The sequence below is a fragment of the Dreissena polymorpha genome, chromosome 15 (genome assembly GCF_020536995.1).
Source record: "Dreissena polymorpha isolate Duluth1 chromosome 15, UMN_Dpol_1.0, whole genome shotgun sequence".
NCBI lineage: Eukaryota > Metazoa > Mollusca > Bivalvia > Myida > Dreissenidae > Dreissena > Dreissena polymorpha.
Window position 1 is genome coordinate 33,091,811 of NC_068369.1, and position 21,348 is coordinate 33,113,158.

General features: G+C 34.3%; 2 protein-coding genes and 1 long non-coding RNA gene across 3 annotated transcripts in view; 1 reads left to right on the forward strand and 2 right to left on the reverse strand.

Annotated features, from left to right (window-relative positions):
• The window catches only part of LOC127861301 (uncharacterized), a 436,008-nt gene that overhangs the window by 269,935 nt on the left and 144,725 nt on the right, over window positions 1–21,348 (reverse strand). The gene's annotated exons all lie outside the window — the stretch shown is intronic.
• Window positions 1,374–2,774, reverse strand: LOC127859677 (uncharacterized). Its single transcript, XM_052397184.1, has one exon. The coding sequence runs from the start codon at window positions 2,772–2,774 to the stop codon at window positions 1,374–1,376; it is 1,401 nt and encodes a 466-aa protein (XP_052253144.1).
• LOC127861305 (uncharacterized) lies at window positions 12,508–13,477 on the forward strand. Its single transcript, XR_008040161.1, has 3 exons — window positions 12,508–12,664; window positions 12,972–13,128; window positions 13,302–13,477. It is a non-coding gene; the product is annotated as an uncharacterized LOC127861305 (long non-coding RNA).

Here is a 21,348-nt window from a genome sequence, read left to right on the forward strand (position 1 = left end):
GTGACAAGGTCTTTCATAGGATTTTGTGGTACAAGTGGTATATATTGTTCAAAGGTTCTTTTTGTTCCACACGAGGTAGGTCTCTTTCAAAAGCTCGTGAATCTTACATTGGCCTTTATAAAAAAAATGGATGCTTCAAATAATCGAAATACTTACACAGACTGTGTGATGTCACACGCACACTAATACCACAGGCAAACTGTGTGTAAAACAGATACAAATACCATTTAATATTATCAAATAATCGGGAGTATACGCACTGTTCTATAGGGTTCTATTTAAATTCGCCTCAGGAAAAATAATAAACACACACTATTGCACTTTTCAACTATATGATACTTTTATTACACTATAGTTATTTAAAGATTTCACTATATACTTTACTTTTCATATAAAGCATTAAAACAACTCTTTTCTATTATTCCTTTTATTGCTATAAAATATGTCCATGTCTATGCTGCTTTCTCTATAAAACCTAAATTTAACTGAACTAAAACAAAGCTTATTCTAACAGCTATTTTAAATGTCAAAACATCTATTCAATTTGCTGCAGGAAAGAAGAGCATGGTGAAATTAATTCTCTTTCAACAGAGTGATATTTAAAGTAAACAACAGGCAACACAATGTTGTTATTAATTTCATGGTTAAATGCTACCCATTAATTTCCCTGCAGAACATTCTCCCCTACCTTGATAAACTTCAAAATGTCAAGTATACCAGATGTATGCTAACTGCTTATGCTAACTGTACTCTGTCAAATTTCAAAAGTATGCCATATACTATATTCTATCAAATGCTGTTAGTATAAGACTTATACTGTATTCTATCAAATGTTAACAGTATGACATATCTTCTGTTCTATTTGCTTATCTAGATTCAGTGGAAGCGTTACTTTTACTATACTAACTACATGTATAATTTACTGTAATATCAGACTACAATACAAGCAAGACACTTTAATCTCAAAATTCTGAATTACAAACAATCACATTATTTTTATAAACAAAACTATAACATTTCACATGCATATATATGATAAAAGTGTGTAATAAAAGCAACAAATAATATACATTCTCTATCATCAAAATGACATACAATGTATAGTAAACTAAAATGTAATTACAAGACATCAATCAAAATTTCAAGCTCTTCAGTTTCACAAAATGTTCACTATGTTTGTCTTCCCAAAAATAGGATATACAATTATTATTATGCGCTCTGAGTCAAATTGCAAATCTGCATATAAAACTTTTTACACCTAACAGTAATAGTTACTGTGGTTGCTTTGTGGATTATTATGCCAATTAACACAACAACCAACATTCAACTAGCTTATTTACACTTGCACTTGGTCTTGAAGCTGAGTTCATGCTCTAATCTTCTTCCTCTGGCACAATTAAACAAAGTCTTGTAATTGATCTCTTCAAAACTGATTGTCCAATACGAACACTGACAGCACGAACATGACCATCAGCTCCTGGGAAAATCTCCACTATTCTACCAAGCGGCCATCGACCTCTAGGCTGCTCAGGATCGACAACAAGAACAACGTCTCCCATCCTAAAGTCTCTGTGTTGTTGAAACCACTTCTTTCTGCCAGCAAGCATTGGCAGAAACTCTCGCAACCGACGTTTCCAGAAGTGTTTCACGAGTTCTTGTACATGTCTCCAGCGTTTAATTGGGCTATAATCTGTGTCGTCAACTGAGTCTGGAGCAAACTGGCCTCCAACTTGTCCAAACAGGAAATGGTTCGGAGTAAGCGGTGTGCAATCATAAACATTTGCAGACTGGTATGTTGGTGGTCGAGAATTAATCAAATTTTCAGCACCAGTACACGCTGTGATGAGCTCTTCATCAGATATATCAGCTGATGTCAAGATTGCTGATATTGCTCGTTTTGCTGATTTAATCATTATTTCATTTACGCCACCCCAGTATTGCGCCGCAGGAGGGTTGAAAAACCACTGTATTCCTCGGTTAGCAGAACTTTCTTTGATTTTGTCTTTGTCAACATTCTGCACTAGTTCTCTTAGTTCTTTATCTGCCCCGACAAAGTTAGTGCCAATGTCAGAATACACTGAAACTGGTAAACCTCTCCTATTCACCATTCTGTAGAATGCATTCAAGAATGCGTTTGTGTCGAGACCAAAGGCTATTTCTAGGTGCACTGCCCGTGTTGATAAGCATGTGAATAGACAGAGGTATCTCTTTGCTCGTCTTGTTCCCCTTCCCTGGATTGTAATGTAAGGACCACCAAAGTCTACTGCGACATTACTAAATGCACGCATGGTTACTTTTGTTCTCACTTGAGGTAAAGGTGCCATGATTTGATCCTTTGGATGGCCTTTCATTCGTTTGCATTCAGAACACTTGCTTCCCCAGTCTCTTATTTGTTCTCCAGCAGCTACAATCCAGTATTTCACTGACAGATCAGAGAGTGTTTGGTTTGTTCCGCTATGATTGTTCTTTTCATGGGCATCTTTTACTATTAACTCTGTAACTGGACTCTTTCTGGGTAGTAACACAGGATATTTAGTGTCATACGGAAGAAATTCAGGGTACTTTAATCTACTGTCACTTCTCATCATCCCTTCGGTGTCTAATCTTGGATACAGTTTGATCAGTTTGCTGGAAATTCCTACTTTCTGATTCTTACTAAGTTTATTATACTCTTCTGCAAAATATCTTCTCTGTGTCTCTTTGATCATTTCATTCTTGCTTTCTTCAATTTCAACTACATTCAATGGCCCACGGACTCGATCTTCTTTCTTCATTTTGCAGTTTTCAACAAATCTAATGACCCATGCTCGAATTCTAACACGTTTTGTCCAATTTGAATATCTTTCCGGACTAAGTCTCCACTCTTCTTGTGACACAAAAAATGTACGCAAATTTGTTTGTGCTGTTTTTCGCATTTCAAGTTTTCCATCATTACCCACATCAATTTTGCATTTTGGCCATTCATTTTCACTTTCTTTTAGGAAGCTGGGGCCTTCCCACCAATTGTTCGCAATAGCAAGACTGTTAACAGGTAAACCTCTTGACACATAGTCTGCTGGGTTTTCGTTTGTTGGAACATATCTCCATTGACTTGGATTTGTTTCTCTGTGAATTTCACCAATTCTGTTTGCAACAAATGTTTTAAATTGTCTGCTGTAATTTCGTATCCAATATATGACAGTCATGCTGTCCGACCATAATGTTACTTGTTTGATTTCAATTTCAAGAGTTTTGCAAATCCTTGTTGTAAGTTTTAAACCAAGTGTTTCTGCAAGTAGTTCAAGTCTTGGGATACTAGTAGATTCTATGGGAGCAAAGCGACTTTTTGCAGCTACAAAGCGTACAGTCACATCTTCATTTTCATACTCACATCTCAAATATGTTACTGCTCCATATGCAATTGATGACGCATCTACAAATGTATGAATTGACATTGACTTCAGCTGTGTTTCATTATTTTCGTTTCTGAGACAACGTGAAATCTTGATCTTATCTAAATGTTTAAGCTCTTCGAACCACCTTTCAAAATTCAACTTCTCTGCTTCTCTCACGTTTTCATCCCAGTCAACCCCACTTAACCAAATGTCTTGCATGATTTTTTTTTCCTCGCACTACATATGGCGCTAAAAAACCTAAAGGATCAAATATCCTACAAATAGTCTTCAATACATTTCTCTTTGTGATTTCATCTGGCATGTTCATTTCGTCACCGACTTTGAATATAAATTCATCATGTTTTGCTTGCCAGGATATTCCAAGAGCTTTAGTTGTTTGCAGATTTTCTGTTCCTAAATATATTTCTGCTGCTCTATCTTCTTCTGGTATTGTTTTTAAGACTTCTAGTGAATTTGAAATCCACTTTCTAGCATGCATATCAGCTTTCTGCCACAGCTCTCTCAATTGTCTACAAAGTTCTATTCCCTCTGTCACGTTTTTCGTAGAATCCATGCTATCGTCCATGTAAGTAGACTTTAGAATTGTCTCAGCCGCCATCAGATATATTTCAGCATGGAGCACAGCATTATGTTGAGATACATACTGGGCTAGATATGGTGATGAGTTAACTCCGAACACTAAACGTGTGAATTCAAATGTTTCGATGGGGCTTTCTGGTGATTCTCTCCATAGGAATATTTGGTATTTTTGATCCTCACTTGCTAGGCCAACTTTCAAATACATCTCCGCTATGTCACAGACCACTGCGATCTGATTTCTTCTGAACCTTAGCAACACATCAAACAGTTTTATTTGCAATTTTGGACCTGTACTTAGGTACTCATTCAAACTTGTGCCTTCAAGTTTAGATGATGCATCAAACACAATGCGAACTTTTGTTGTCTCCTTTTCTGGCCTCACTACAGCAAAATGTGGCAAATACTATCCTTTTTCATTGTCTTTTCTTTCAATCTTCTTAATAAAGCTTTTCTCTTCATATTTCCTTATAATATCACTATACTACCGCTTTAATTCAGGAGATTTCTTCATTTTGTTCTCAGTGCCATATAGTCTGTTTAAAGCACTACTATAGTTGTCAGGTAATGTTTCTTTATCTGATTTCCACGGCAATGGAACTATATATCTATTGTCTTTGTGTTCAATACTGTTTTTTATTTTAAACTGCACTTTCTTGTCTTCTAGTGACATTTGGTTACACTCCGTTTCACTTTCAACTTCCCAAAAAAAAAACTGTTTCAATGAAGTATCCAAGGTATTATAAGCATGAAACACAAACATGCTAGTGCTATCATGATTATTCTCTCTATTTATTGGCCCAACACATGTCCATCCAAGTGGTGTCAATCTAGCCACTGGTTCACCATCACCACCTACTATCTCTCCAAGTGACCTATGAAGGTGTGCATAGTCAAGACCTATCAGTAAATCTATATTTTTCTTTCTACCAGTACTTGGAAATGGTATGTCTTTAAGATGTGGCCACTGCTCTTTCATTATTTGCCAATTCACTATGTTTGAAGTTTTCCAGTTACATTTCTTGTTGTTTGTGCTTCCATTGAAAGTTCATATTTTCTATTTAAGCTCTGGAGTTTGAACATAACATTCATAGTCAACACAAATAAAACAGGAAATATTAAATACAGTTCAAAATAATAAAGATGCAAACCCAAACACCTTATGGGAAGTAATTAAAGGAAATATACGTAACACAACAATTAGATACACATCATTTAAACAAAAAGAAACACACAAACTTGAAACTGAAACCATCAAAACCATTGAAACACTTGAAAAACAATTGCATCAAACAAACACAAATGACACCACCGACATTGAAAATGAAATAACATTAAAAAAACAAATATTAGATGGAATCTATCATACACATCTCAATGGAATAATACTAAGAGCGCGGGCACAGCATGTTGAACACAATGAAAAGAATACAAAATATTTCGCAAACATTGAAAAACGTAGGAGTGAACAAAAAACTGTACACAAATTAGTAGTCAATGGCAAAGATATAACAAACAGAAGTCAAATACTAGAAGAACAACGTTTGTTTTTCGAAACCCTCTATAAACGAAAAAATGTTGAAAATAACACTCTTTTTAAAAATACACATCATGCTTTAAACCAGGAAGAAAAAGAACTGTGCGACGGATTGCTTAATGAATATGAATGTGGATTAGCCCTAAAAGAAATGCAAAATAACAAAAGCCCAGGATCTGATGGCATCACAATCGAATTTTATAAAATATTCTGGAATGATATAAAAACACATCTAATTAATTCACTTAACTATTCATTTAACAACGAAAACTTAACTACGCTACAAAAACAAGGTATTATTTCACTTATTCCAAAACCTGGAAAAAACTTAGAATCCTTATCAAACTGGCGCCCGATTAGTTTACTAAACAATGATTACAAAATTGCAACTAAAAGTATAGCAAACAGAATAAAAAAAATATTACCATCAATCATTTCAAAATCTCAATCTGGTTTCATAAAAGGACGTTACATTGGTGAAAACGTTCGTCTTATCCAAGAATGCATAAACTATTTCAACAATTCAAATAATCCTGGTCTAATATTCTTTGCAGACTTTGAAAAAGCATTCGATTCGCTTGATCATTCATTTATGTTCTCTTGCTTAGAAAATATGAACTTTGGTGAAAGTCTCATTCAATGGGTCAAACTATTCTATACCGATATTAACAGTATAATCATCAACAATGGCTTCTTCTCAAACAGTTTTAACATCGAACGAGGGGTTCGACAAGGATGTCCACTCTCATCATCGCTATTTATTATTTGCATAGAGTATCTATCACATCACATCCAATCAAATGAACACATAAAAGGCATATCACTAGAACCTGACGAAGAAATCAAACAATCCCTATTTGCTGATGATGCAACTTATTTTTTAAATAACAATAGCGATTCTTTCCATAACCTCATAGAGTCGCTAACCATTTACGGAATGACATCGGGTCTTAAACTAAACAAAAGTAAATGCACTGTGCTACGAGTAGGTAAATTAAAACAAAGTAATGTTCAATATAAAAAAGAAATGAAATTTAATTGGACATCCGATGAAGCCACAACGTTAGGAATTACATTCACAAATAATGAAAAGGATACAGTTCTTAAAAACATAATACCTAAATTACAGAATTTTAAAAACTGCTTAAAATCATGGCATCATCGTAAACTTACACTAATCGGAAAAAACACAGTATTGAAAACGTTTGCACTTCCTAAATTAATATATGTATTAACAGTTCTCCCAAATCCACCAAGTGATGTTATTAACGATATAAAATCAGCAATATTCAATTTCATATGGGACGGTAAGCCTGATAAAATAAAAAGAACTCAGTTAATTCAATCTGTAGAAAATGGAGGTATCCAATTAACGAACATTGAATCATTCTTGAATGCAATCAAATGCAGCTGGGTTAAACGATACCTAGATAATACCAATACGAGTAAATGGAAATTATTCTACCAGAAAATCCTAAAAAAATATGGTGACTCCTTACTCTTTGAATGTAACATCAGCAATAATATCTTACATGAAATTGCAAACGAAAACATATTTCTGTCTGATGTTCTATCAGCGTGGAGTGATGTCACTCATAACTTAGAGACCCAAACCAGCAGTAAAACAATTTTATGGAACAATAAAGACATAACTTCAAACAATAAGACGTTTTTCTATAAAGACTGGTTTGAACGAAGCATTAAATATGTCGACCAATTATATGACTACAGAATTAAGGATTTCTACTCTTTTGATAATATATGCTACATATACGGAATACCTTCAAATAATTTTTTGAAGTACTACACACTTATCAAAAGCATACCCATACATATTAAATCGGAAACCAATACAAATAATACACCATGTACTCAAACAACATTTGTAGAAAACATACTTGGAAGAAAAAACAAAACAAATAAAATATTTTACACACTACAAATTAAAAACCCTACAGAAAACTCCAAAATCCAAAATAAATGGCAAGTTCTTTTTGGAGAAAATGAACTTAATTGGAAACACATATTTACCATGCCATATAAAGCAACTATTGAAAGCACACTGAGAAATTTTCAATATAAATACATCCATAGAATTATAGCTACAAATAAATATCTCTTTAAATGTAAATTATCTAACTCAAATCTGTGTGACTTCTGCAGTGAAAACATTGAAACTATAGAACATCTTTTTTGGGAGTGCAAACACATCCAGCCTATTTGGAATCAACTAATATCTTTTCCTGAACAACATCAACTAAACGTTAAACTATCTCTCTTAAATGTAAGTTTCGGAATTAACTCATTGAAATCAATAGACTGTAATAATATTGTGAATTTTATGGTTATATTAATGAAATATTTTATCTTAAACATGAAGTACAAAAAACAAGTACCAAATTTTAATTGTTTTGTCCATAGTCTTAAACTAAAAATTCAAATTGAGAAAGAAATAGCCCTCAGTAATGACACATTACACATCTTTGAACAAAAATGGAATCGGATTAAATTCTCATAATGTTTTGTCCACTTATATACATTTCACTCTAATGCTAGTCTATCTCTCTAAAATAGTTTGTTTATTTTTTTTAATTCTTATTTTTTCAGTCAGACAAGATCATTGTGAATATACAACAAAACACACAAGTCCAGTATCTTTTCTTTCAACTTTATACAATTCATCATATTTCATAACTATTCCTCTGTTGTTCTTTTCTTTTCTCTCAAAAAATAAATAAATATATATTAGCATATCTTGTATAACATGTCTGAACTATATTGCTTTGTACAATCACGATGTTGTATGATCATATACATGTTTACATTGTATGTATGATATTGAATAATAAAAACATTCATAGTGCTGAATCTATCTGATTTTCCATTCATCACATTAACTTCTATGTTTTTTTCTTTTACCTTGGAGTTGTAATTCACATGCAACATCTTCGTTTAGATAAGACGTTGTACTCCCGTCATCCAACAATGCATTGATGACTAATTCACGATTGCCTGTTGATACTACTACCGGAATGGTTCTCAGCGCAATACTTGATCTATTATGGGCACTATATGTCTTCGAGACATCTTCTTGTGGTACTGGGTGAAATGCATTAGCATTAACATTCAAAACATCTCTATGTAATAGTATGTTGTGTGTCTTTGTGCAACTTTTTATTCCACACTGTCCTTTTAATCTACATTCTTTCCCCATATGATTACCTGTAAGGCATCTGAAGCAAAGTCCAGCATCTTTTGCTTGTTTCCATCGTTCTTCTACATTCATAGCCTTAGATTTGATGCATTCCCATGCATTGTGATTTTCTCTGCAAATTTGACATTTAACAAATTGTTTTTGCCTTGCGTCTGTTTTTAGTAAGGTCTTTTGGGGTTTCATTCGCAGGTTTTCTTGTTGTTTCAAACCATATATAGTCTCATTTGCATGAACTGCATATTCCGTCTCTTCATTCACAAACGTTCTCAATGTTTCAACAGAGTCTGGTAACGATTTGCCATGGAGTGTTCTCATATAGCGTGTTAACATGGTTTGTGGCAGTTTCTTTAACAAACGGTGGTATAACAAACCTCCTTCAAGATCCTGAACACATGGTTTACTTCCTTTAAGTTAATAACTGCAATGTCAAGTAAATCAGCGAATTTTTCAAGTTCTTTAGGTGATTCATTCTTTAACGTGTGGAAATTCTCTAACTCATCTAAGAATTGGTTTACTACTCTTTTGGTACCACCATATTTCCTGTCAAGCCTTTCCTTTGCAGCATTATATGCCTCTTTCGAATGTCCCAGATTTTTAATAGCATGTAGCGCTTCGCCACCTAGGTACTGACGTAATTGCAGAAGTTTGTACTGTGGGGTACTTGGCGATTCGTCAATACATGCTTGAAAAGCTGCCTTCCATGCAAGGTACTTTGTTTTGTCACCAGTGAACACGGGAATCTTTACTCTTTGAAGTTGTTTCCACATGTCTTTGCCTAATGCGTAATCTGATTTACTGTCGTCTACATGGTTTGATTCATGATCTTGGTCAGACTTGGAGCTTACTTTGTGGTCAGACTCGGAGCTTACTTTGTGGTCAGACTTGGAGCTTACTTTGTGGTCAGACTTGAAGCTTACTGTGGAAACTTCATCATATAAACTTACGAGTTCATCATACTGTTTTTCAAAAATGTCAATTTCATTCAAAGTACTTGCCAATTCTGTTGAATCTTTCACCACTAAGGCTAGGTCTTGAACACTTTGCACTGCCATGTCCATAGCCTCTTCAACCTTGTCAAGAGACTCTTTCGCAAGATCTTTATTTGGCGTATTATCGCTTAAAATGTCTTTCATTTTATTACGCGCCCTGGTGAATGCTGCTTTACATCGTGATTTCTTCACTTTTAATTCTACCAAATTCTCCTGAGGGGCCTCTTGAGGGGTGTCTTCATCTTCTTTGTCATCCATTGTGAGATGTAGAAATAGGCAAACCACGCTCTGCTACCAAATTGTTCTATAGGGTTCTATTTAAATCCGCCTCAGGAAAAATAATAATAAACACACACTATTGCACTTGTCAACTATATGATACTTTTATTACACTATAGTTATTTAAAGATTTCACAATATACTTTACTTTTCATATAAAGCATTAAAACAACTCTTTTCCATTATTTCTATTATTGCTATAAAATATTTCCATGTCTATGCTGCTTTCTCTATAAAACCTAAAATTTAACTGAACTTAAACACAGCTTATTCTAACAGCTATTTTAAATGTCAAAACCTCTATTCAATTTGCTGCAGGAAACAAGAGCATGGTGAAATTAATTCTCTTTCAACAGAGTGATATTTAAAGTAAACAACAGGCAACACAATGTTGTTATTAATTTCATGGTTAAATGCTATCCATTAATTTCCCTGCAGAGCACGCACCATTTTGTGGTCGCAAAAAGTGTGCATATAATTCGAGCTCAATCACTTGTTTGTGAGACTATATATAGCCACACTCCAAATACTTATATTCGTCCCCTCACATTGCTTTGGTGGTCCTCATGTTTATTCCATTCAGTGTTATACTACACAAAAGTGCCAATTATGGTGCATATAACACAAAAACACACATACAGGACAACATTTTAATCATCAAGTACCATGTTGCATACATGTTATCACTTGTATACACCGACGCAATTTCTAAATTAATAGCGTTATATTTATTGCATTATATTTGTAACTTAAGAACGAGAAACTCAATTAAAACTTCTGACCATATATCTAATGGTAACTTTTCATGAAGTTATCACGAGCTTCTTTTCTTTAAAATATTTGTACATATACGTATTTGTTTGAATTCATAACGTTACACTATCGCAAAAATAGTGTGTATTAAACATCAGTTTAATTTCAAATATGTTAACATGTACTTGTATGCTCTTGCTATACACGAGATTATCACAACAAACGTATTTTATGAATTCAAACACTTTTTTTGCAAATAATAGGGCGTTGATACTCCCCGGCGAGAAAACATAGTCACATATAATGCATCTCCGTTTGTTTGTTGTAGATGCATCAGATATATCAGATGCCTGGTAATGAGATGGCTAGTTCATGTGTTCAGAGGTTGTTCAGAACATTGAAGAATTACTTTTTGGAAGTATGGAACTGGATCGATATGTTTACGATCGTCATGTTTTTACTTGGATTCGGACTGCGATTTAAACACTCTCCAGACTTGTTTGATTGGCCAAGAGTCGTGCTTGCTGTCGATTTTGTCGCGTTCGTCTTCAGACTCGTGCAAATATTCTCTGTTCAGAAAACCCTTGGCCCTAAACTCATTATAATTCTACGGATGGTATGTGTATAATGTGTTGACATTGCTAATTACATATATCATGTAGCAATATTAAATAAATATGCATTATCTGATTTCATGTAATACACGTTTTTAATCTAATGTCATAAATCAATTCAGTTCATTTAGTTAGATAATTATTGGCGATAAGAGTTCCTTGAAAATAGTGAATGCGATATATTTTGAAGTATCATGAAGAGACCAGATATTTTCAAAATACACAGAGTGACCTGTGGTATAATTTATGAAGATGTATTGTTTCACTTTGTTCAGAAAAATTAATTTCTTAACGAGTCAAACGTCTACAAAAGAAGTAGTATGTTAAGGAATTTCGAAATAAGATATGCATTTTCTAGTTTTTTGTTTTTAAATTAACCAATTCGTACCAATTTGTGTTTGTCAAATTTTACCACGTTCTTGCACGCGATAATATCTATATCCCGAATTACTTGTCGAACTTTACAATTTATACACGATAAGAAGCGGCAAATGTGTATCTTATTTATGCTTTCCAAATCGAAAAAAATGCAGTAATAGTTGTTATATTTGACCCCAAACTAAATGATAGTAAGATCTGACACTGCATACTAGGAATGTTTTAGTACAGGTGTTGTTTATTGCGTAAATACAATACACGCGATATTTAATTACATATGATAGCAAGTCGTGCACTTTGACACCATTTATATAACGTAATTTGATCACAAACATATCGCATGTCTGAGGTCTAGCTTATGCATCGTTATTGCTAAAGTATATGATTGTATTGTCTGTAATTATGTTTTTCTTTTGTTTAACATAACGAATTTAACTATGCTTGTGCTTACCTATGGTATATAGATTTAAAATAGATTAGCAACATTCCGATTGACATAATAAAACATTATCATTTTGCTCGATCTAGAGAAATATAAACTTTTTATCATTCGACTAATGAACCGCCTTTTATTTAATAGCATAATCTATTCTGCATCAGTGTTGGATGACTTTGTCATATATATGCTTACCATGCTGTCGACAAATCAATATTTTTCTCATTGTGTCACATTATTTTTTACAGTCTTACATGTATGACGAAATAGCAAATTCAAAAGTGCGATTATCACTCAGTTATAATATTTTACTTTCAGGTACAAGACCTGTTGTATTTCTTGGTAATTTTGGCTGTGTTTGTATTGGCTTACGCCATTGCTTCGTACTCTATTCTCTACCCCAATGCTCCAATTACTTGGGAAACTGCTAGACAAATAATAAGAAAGCCTTACTTGCATCTTTATGGAGAACTCTTTCTAGACGAGACAGAAGGTACTTATACATTTAATAAAACACTTCATGTAATAAACTTGTATGGTATGTTGTACGCGGGTACATCAATTCCTTGCATACAGATGATGGTGTATTTTATTTTGATTAAATAAAATATTTAGAACTATGCAGTTAAATGCCTTGTATATTTGGTTTGTGCAAATTACAACAAATTATACTCGGTTTAGGTATACCATATAATGTTATATGATTAAGAGCATAAACCGATTACTCTTGGATTTGATGGTTGAACATAATCAGAGCAAATTTCCAGACATATCGATTAATAAGCATTTTTTTCTAAAAGATTCAACGGATTGTACAAATGACACTAGCCTATGGACGAACGGAACAAGTCCACGCTGCCCAAGCGAGACTGGCAAGATTGTGGTCCCCATCATGATGGGAATTTACCTGGTGTTTTCCAATATCCTGCTTCTTAACCTTCTTATTGCAATGTTTAGGTATGCACATTTTCTTCAAAGAACAAAAACTGAAATGAATAGTTGTGTGATATTATTAATATTGAAATAGCTCAAAAGGCCTTTTGTGCCATGATATGTTTGTAGTACGTACGTCGATTTCCGATAGAAATAAATTAAAAAAATAGCAATTAAATTGTTTTTTGTTTTTTCAGTTTCACATTTACAAAAATCCATGAGCAATCAGACAAGATTTGGTGTTTCCAGAGATACTTTATTATCAAGGATTACGCGCTACGGCCTGTATTATGCCCTCCTTTAAACGTGTTTTGGCTCATATACCAGCTGTTCCAATGTTGTCTACATAAATGTAAAAGATCTCAGGATGATCCTTTCCGTAAGTAGCAGGCGAATAATGAAGTATATTTAACTAAGTGTGTGTACATCAGTATGTCCCTGATTATTACACATCAGTTTGTTTCTACACGAACTCTCGCGAGTACAAATTAGAGGTATAGTGCATAGTTTATTTAAATAATATGCATGCCAATAAAATGATATGTACACTTCCTAAAATGAGTGTAAAATGCCATATTTATTTGGAGAGATATATTTTGTAAATGACGCTTTAAAAAAGAGGCACACAGTTTTGTAGGTTCTAAAATAAACCAAATATCAGGACAAGTTTTTATAACCAACCTCATTCGAGTGGGGAGCTAATACTATCTCATGATTATCAATAACACGATTACGCCAAATAAAACAAGAGGCTACGAAGACCATTTCTGACATATTTTGCTCTTTACATGCACACGTTCGGTTCTCGCGTGCGCATTTACATGTTTTCATTGTCGCCCGTTCAGGTCTTTACCTTTGCACGTTATGGTCTTTATGGGCACACATACAAGTATTTTATGTGTGCATGTGCAGGGTTTAGCATTGGCACGAACACGTCATTGCCTAAGAATGTACAGTTCCTCAAGTGCGAATGTGCAACTCTGATAAAACTGGGCTGCATTGTCATATATTAAAGCATATAAAATACATTAAGTTACTTACTTTTATTTTAAAATAAATATTTCATAATGGAGGTAATGAAGGTTAATGTTGTAGATATCAATGGAAAATAATACTTTAATACGAAGAACATTCAATAATGTACAAGTTCAACAACTACGGTGAAAACCTATTAAGTCCTTAGTATACGGTAGTTATATTGTTACCACGACTAACCTAATCGTTCTCGCGACCAACTTTGTTGATCCTCACGACTTAATAAGTAACAACAAATAACTTAGTAGTTCCACAAACTTATTAAGCCATTTTCACGACAAACTAGGTCGAGTCCATAATGTACTAAGTCGTTCACACGATTAGGTTAAATTCTTGCATAACATGTATGCCATTCTATGGAACTCTGTTTTATTAAACATTAATTGAATAATGTTTATGTTCCAAAACGGAGTTAACAAAAATACACATGTCTATTTCTAGATATATCGCTTGTGTAAAAACTATACTGTCAAACCCCAGTTGTAATGATACCGATATCAATGCTCGTTTTTGGTATCGGTCACCAACTCTAAGCGCATGTGAAACATATGCATTACAGTTCAATCATTATTTCCAGATCTCAAAAGTATTAAACATGGTTGAGCTTGCTTTTACAGAAACGACCATTAACCTTACGCAATATACGGTATTATGCGTTGGAATCACATCAAGAGTGCGAAGAACATCTTGATTCCTGACCATGTATACTTGGACAACACATTATGCTAGAAATGGTGTAGATATATTCAATTCAAACACAACTTAGGTTTTCTTAGTCTGTACCATTTACAATAGCGCATAAGAACTTTGTTTATATTTTTATTTAAACTTCGTATGTCATTTTATGGCGCACATTTTACCCGCGCGCAAGAAGATCGAATCTCAACATAAAACTGCTTAAATTTTACTCATAATAATAAAGTCAAAGACGACTATACATCGCATAATACCGTAAGTCTAAATTAACTTAATGATGTAAAGCTATTCTTAAAAACAATCAAATAGCAACACCATAGAATATATCTTACAGAAACAGAAGATTACATAAAGTACCATACATCTTCACGAATCTTTTATTTGAGTTTGAAAAAAGAGTCATTTAACATTAAGTATACACATCTTACCTAACGAGCAATTTATTCCCAATACAGACAATACAAAATCAAGAATTGTGTACTTCCTCTTTCAATATACATTTTTATGTGAACCATGATCTTTATTCAAATATGTATTACAAATAAAACATTAACACGGCTTTTGGATCGCGTATATTTGCAATAATATCATTCTTGTTCCGATTTCGTTATACATCTGTAGAAGCAACGATGAAAACACCACCAAACGTGTGCCGTTTGTGTACCCGCATATAAACTAATCAATAATGTCGATACAAATAAAACGATCCAAATTGTGAGCTCTCAGTACCGTTGTTGTCAGAATACTAGCGTAATAATTCTACCCATATTTAAGTACCATATGTCATTGGTTTCCACAATGAAATATAACCTATTTTGGATTTGTTTTGGATGTATGATAACTGCACTGGTATTCATGTTGGTATTAAAAAACGAAATGTATTGAAAAAAGTACTTTGACTATTAAATTCAACATAAACTTTGCTCTTAGTGTAGAATTTCTTCTTTATTTTACACACGATGACAGTTTAAATAACGAATTATACTAGTACAGTTGTCTCGTTTATGGGTTAAAATTAAATGTTTCTCCAGATATTCCATACAAAGAAGGACGACGTCACTATAATATCAATAACCGTGCAACGACCTTAATTTCGTGTATGCAATCTGCAGCAAGCACATACGCACACAATCGGAAACGGAATGAAGCAGAAAATAATGAATCGAGGATAAAAACTGCAAATAAAAAGTAAGACGGTACATCGTGGTAGCGTATAATTTGTACTTGAATATCAAAACGATTTTTTTTTCTAGGCCTGGAAAGCACACTTACAAATGTGTTGTAAAATAACAGATAAGACCCTTTTGTAACAAATAATTCGAGAAAATATGTGTTTTATTTATCCACACTGAAAAATGTTTATGATGTAAATCTATCAAATTTCACCAGCTTAAATGACCTTTGTTTCTTTTATGGAGGTTGTAAGAAGTGTTTATTTCATTGATAATATGCACCGTCAGGTCTCAAATATACGCTTTCATAATGTGCATGGGTTCGTTTCTGAAGCAGTTTTTGTTTTGTTTAATGCACTATATTAACACTTAAACATAAAACGAATGTATAATATGATCAGTTTGAAACAGTAAAATAAAATAACAATTGTCGAGCTTGCATTTAAAATGAACAACAGTCACAAATGACTTTATTATGTTTTATTATATTTGACTTTCATTTCAGGCTTGATCATTTGGTAAGTCCTTTAAAATATTGTAATTCTTGAACAAACTGAGCGAAACAGACCGGCATATTTTAATCTAATATTAAGTACTAAAATATTGCGATTCGTTATTAGTTATTGAATTTTTAATTATACATCGTAAGTAATATTTTAAGCATACTAATTAAGAACAATGTATGGGTGAGTGCTGAAAAAAAAAGTTCCAGCTTCATTACAGTTATAACATTATATTTCATTAAATCTTGTAAATACGTATATTAATCCCTTAACGTACTAGCAATGAAATGAAGCACTTTCGTAACAGCAAGTTGGCTTGCAATTAATTAACATATCAAGTTCGAATTCCTATCATAATTACATGCAATCAAAACAAATGTAAATCACCAATATCCCGCATGCATAATAAGATTCAAAGTTTACTTTTATAAATAGGGCTTTATTCGTCCAAACACTAATATTCAAACGGTATCAGCTGAGGGTGTTTAAGTCTGTTCGTAAAGATATTATAATGACTGAGAATTCTGGAATTCTGTTTTGAACTTAAAAATATTGTCTACGAGCTTTTAAATTATACGATCGAAATGAATTTTATACATTCGTCAAAACAGTATGCATATTACTTGTTACACGAATACTAAATCTTAACAAATAAAGAGGCATTAGTATATAACCCATTCGTAGATTCTTTAATGGTCGACTTGACTACAAATTGTCAGGAACCTCACACAATATATTTAACACGATATATGTATATGTAAAAACAGCTGGTACATAAATCCGGTGTGTTGATAGTGCGTTCGAATCCAATGGATATATTTCGTGTAGAAGTCATAAAATAATTGTTCCAGCAATAGCAGTCGGACAAGAACATTTTCTTAATTTCACCAATTATCACGAATCAGTATTTGGGTCGATTTTTGGTGATTTTACTCAAAGCTTGCGTTCAATGCGGAAACATTAATTATATCAATCGATTTAAAGAATCGTGCAAACAATGAGTTCTTGTATGAAACCATGCCTCGCATACGTCAGTTTTTTTGGAATATATTACTGATGAAGAACCGTTTGAAACATGTTTATTATTTAAGGGATTAAATCAAATAAAAGTGACATGGTTACTCGATATATTGTTATATCATAAACAAGAACATGCTACCGTTTATTTGCAGTGAATTTCATGAATTTTATACTGTGCACATTGTAACGTACTCCGTTGACATTTAACGTACTATGTGTTTCGAATATTCGATACTTAATCATGAATTGGCAATGTGTTTGTCTGTAACGACTTCAGGACCACTTAAATACTTTACACATGTTTGTGTGATAAAATATGTTCATTCGCACAAAATACGCATGTACTTTGTGCATGGTCAACTTAAACAGAATCCTCCATGAAACATAACTCAATCGTTATACAGACAGGACCAGAAATTGTGCAAATTTTGTTCCGCGGGAGGGGCTGGGGTAGGTTTATTGTAACAAAATTTCGTATTATGCATATGAAATTTGTAAAATAAACAAACTATGTCAAGTGTTAACAAAGTTTATTCTTGCATTTATTTTCCACCGTACGTCGCGAAGATTTTATTGAAAACTTTGAGTGTATATGTGAAGTAAATCGAGTGGAACGCATGATGTAATCGAGATAAATCTAAATGATTGTTTTTAAGTTTTACGTACAATTTTAAGCTCTGTTTGCAGCAGTCGGAAAATGCATAGAAATGCTGAAAAAAATGCTACGTATCTATGCAGGTAACATTTAATAATAATTGTCCACATCCGATTAATGTAACGTTAGAGGTATTTTGCAAAAACATAGTTGTTTGGGTATTTTTAATATGTGAAACTGGCGCTTAAGGTGAGTTTTTGATGATCAGTTAATTACGAACGAAAATAATAACTATCACAGTAAACAACGGACAAATGAAAAATGATTATTTGAAAACGCGCATTAAATATAGAGTTTAAAGACGATGGTGATCATATATGACTAACGGAAGTGCAAGCTATGAGCATACGACTTTATACGTTCATATATGCTTATTCGTTCCAGATCTTCTGTTTTCGTTTAATTAACCTATCTTATAAGCAATGCACAAACGCATGGAATTTGGCGCGCCGTCGTGTTACGCCGCCGCTGTCGTGCCGTCGTGTGACGCCGCCGAATAACGTCATATACATGTACCTCATCTTGTTATTGTTGTTTCAGTTAATATACTGTTATGATTGAGAAAGGCCGACATTAAAACTTAAAACTCAACGCTAGAATTATTAATTCATTTCAAGTATTTTGGTGCCGTGACTAAAAACTAATGATGACGTCAACAAATACAGATAGGTTAAAGGGACAGAGACTAGAAAATCAGAAATTAATCGAGCGATTAATCGAAAGATTTGAAGAAAATGACAAATTGCAGTTGTAACCAACAATCGTTGCAATAGAGAACCAGTTGGAGATTAAACAAGGTTTAAATGAGAAAATAATCGCACTATCAGACGAGGAATCGACCCCAGACGAGCTGTTGGACTCGCAGATGTTCGTTTTTGACATGGAAGCAAAGCTTCGGAGATACCGTCAAAATCTGCGTTATCACCAGTCTTCAAGTAGTACAGTCGTCCATGATAGTAGTCCGTCGATGTCCGTTTTGCAGCTACCCGAGTTATCCAATACATGCCATCGAAGCGTAGAGGAAGAACCACATGCCTCTCTGCAGTCACCTACCCTACCGACATCATCCGAAAACGTTTATCAGTCGTCGCTTCCGGCCTTTCATCAACCCCGTCAAGTCGCCACGACCATCGCTGACACCAACGTAATGCAACAGAGCAGAGTGTGTATTTTCACCAGCCTCCAAAGCTCAGCCTCATAACTTTGAACGTGGCAATCGTTTGGGACAGCTACGAATCGGCCATACGTACAAACGGAAGTTTGACAGATGTCCAAAAGTTTAATTATTTGAAGACATTGCTGGAGGGTAAGGCGGCCAAAACAATTGAATGGTTTACGCTAACTACGGCCAGGCAATCTCACTTTTGACTGAGAGGTATCGACAAAAACATATAATCATAGCGGCATACATGAATATTGAACGCCTATGTAGCTCACCCACCATTCAAGCAGCATTGACAGAGAAAGGAACGAAGTGGCAGTCAATTTTACAAAGAGCCCCGTGGTACGGCGGCTGGTGCGAGCGGCTTGTCGGAGTAATGAAAACTACCATCAAGAATGTGCTTGGAAGGGCTTCCATTGACTTCCAGACACTTCAGACAGTGGTAACAGAAGTTGAAGCAATCATGAATGAAAGGCCGATAACATACGTCACTTCCGGTTGTGATGATCCAGAACCATTCTCACCAGCGCATCTACTCCACGGAAGAACACTGACTTAACTTCCATACAGTGACGCTAAAGCCGTTGATGATAGTTAATTCCCCAACGTTACACGCCGTGATATCACACAACGAGCACAGGCTCGTGCGCGTCTTTTCGAGCAGTACCGTCACCGATAGACTCACTAATATCTGACGTCATTGAGGGAATTTCAGACGAAAGGCGGCAACAATCATCAGACGTTACGTTTGGGCGACGTTGTTATCGTGCAGGACGAATTCAAACCGCGACTTTAGTGGACCCTGGCTGTGGTAGACGAGCTTCTCACCGGAAATGATGGGTTGACGAGGGCCGGTGAATAACGTAATATACATGCACGTCATCTTGGTATTGTTGTTTCAGTTAATATATTGTTATGATTGAGAAAGGGCGACATTAAAACTTAAAACACACGTTATAATGATTTTTTCATTTCAAGTAGACACAAACCAGTAAAACACGAATTGTATGAGCTTTCCGTTCCAACAAATACAAATCGTTTAGCTTGGCCACCCTTGCAAAAAACAAAAAATATTATTTTATACTTGGAATTGACAATTGTCAGTCTAAAGCAAAACGTTGTCAGAATTATTGACCAATCATACATACTCTGTCCGCATAAGTAACAATTGATAACGTGGACATTGGAACGTTTATTCAGTGTATATTAATTACTCAAACCGGTCATTCCAGATTGTGTACATGTAGTTTTGGTTCGGGTTGCACCTCGACCAAATTTATAGAATGTTTAACAAAGTGAACGTGTATACAATATTTTAGTTTAGTTTGAACGTCGATCTGTTCTTGTCAACCTTAGTTATATGGGCTTGCTGGGGTCAATGCGTTTGCAAAGACTTGTTATCACCCGGGAAGACGCTTTTTGTAATCCACCCACAAGGCCATTTTTTCTATATCCATATGAAGCAACACTATATTCTAATGTAATCGTAAAACATCATGACCGTAGTTCTGTTCGATAACGAGTAGCCAAACGGCGATATTGTTGTTCGTGCCACTTCACTGCGTTTTTTGGTGTCAACGATATGCCGTTCGACGCATTGTGGCCACACGTGTCACTTCTCAACTTATTTGTGTGATTTAAGCGCTGTACACGATGTGATGGGTACGAGTTACTTTAGAAAATAGATCCGAACGAGCAATAAAGCGTTGTTCCGTAAAGAAAATAGACAATAAATACACACAAGTAGTTATCGATGTACATTTGTTTGAATGTGATGTTGATAAAACACATCTTAAATAATTGTATACAAAATCTTTGACCCTTCGAAAATAATTTAATTATTTCATTACTATATTTAAGTGTTTGTAATGTTTGCGTGTAGTTATCCGAGTCTGACATAGAATACAAACACAATGATTAAGTATACACCACTTTACAAAGAATGCAGTTCCATGGTGTTAAAATTGGATCCGAAATTAAAATAATACGCTAGCAGAGATC

Excerpts from the sequence above, each read along its gene's own strand:
- LOC127859677 (XM_052397184.1), bottom strand. The coding sequence starts at position 2,774 with ATGAAGAAAGAAGATCGAGTCCGTGGGCCATTGAATGTAGTTGAAATT.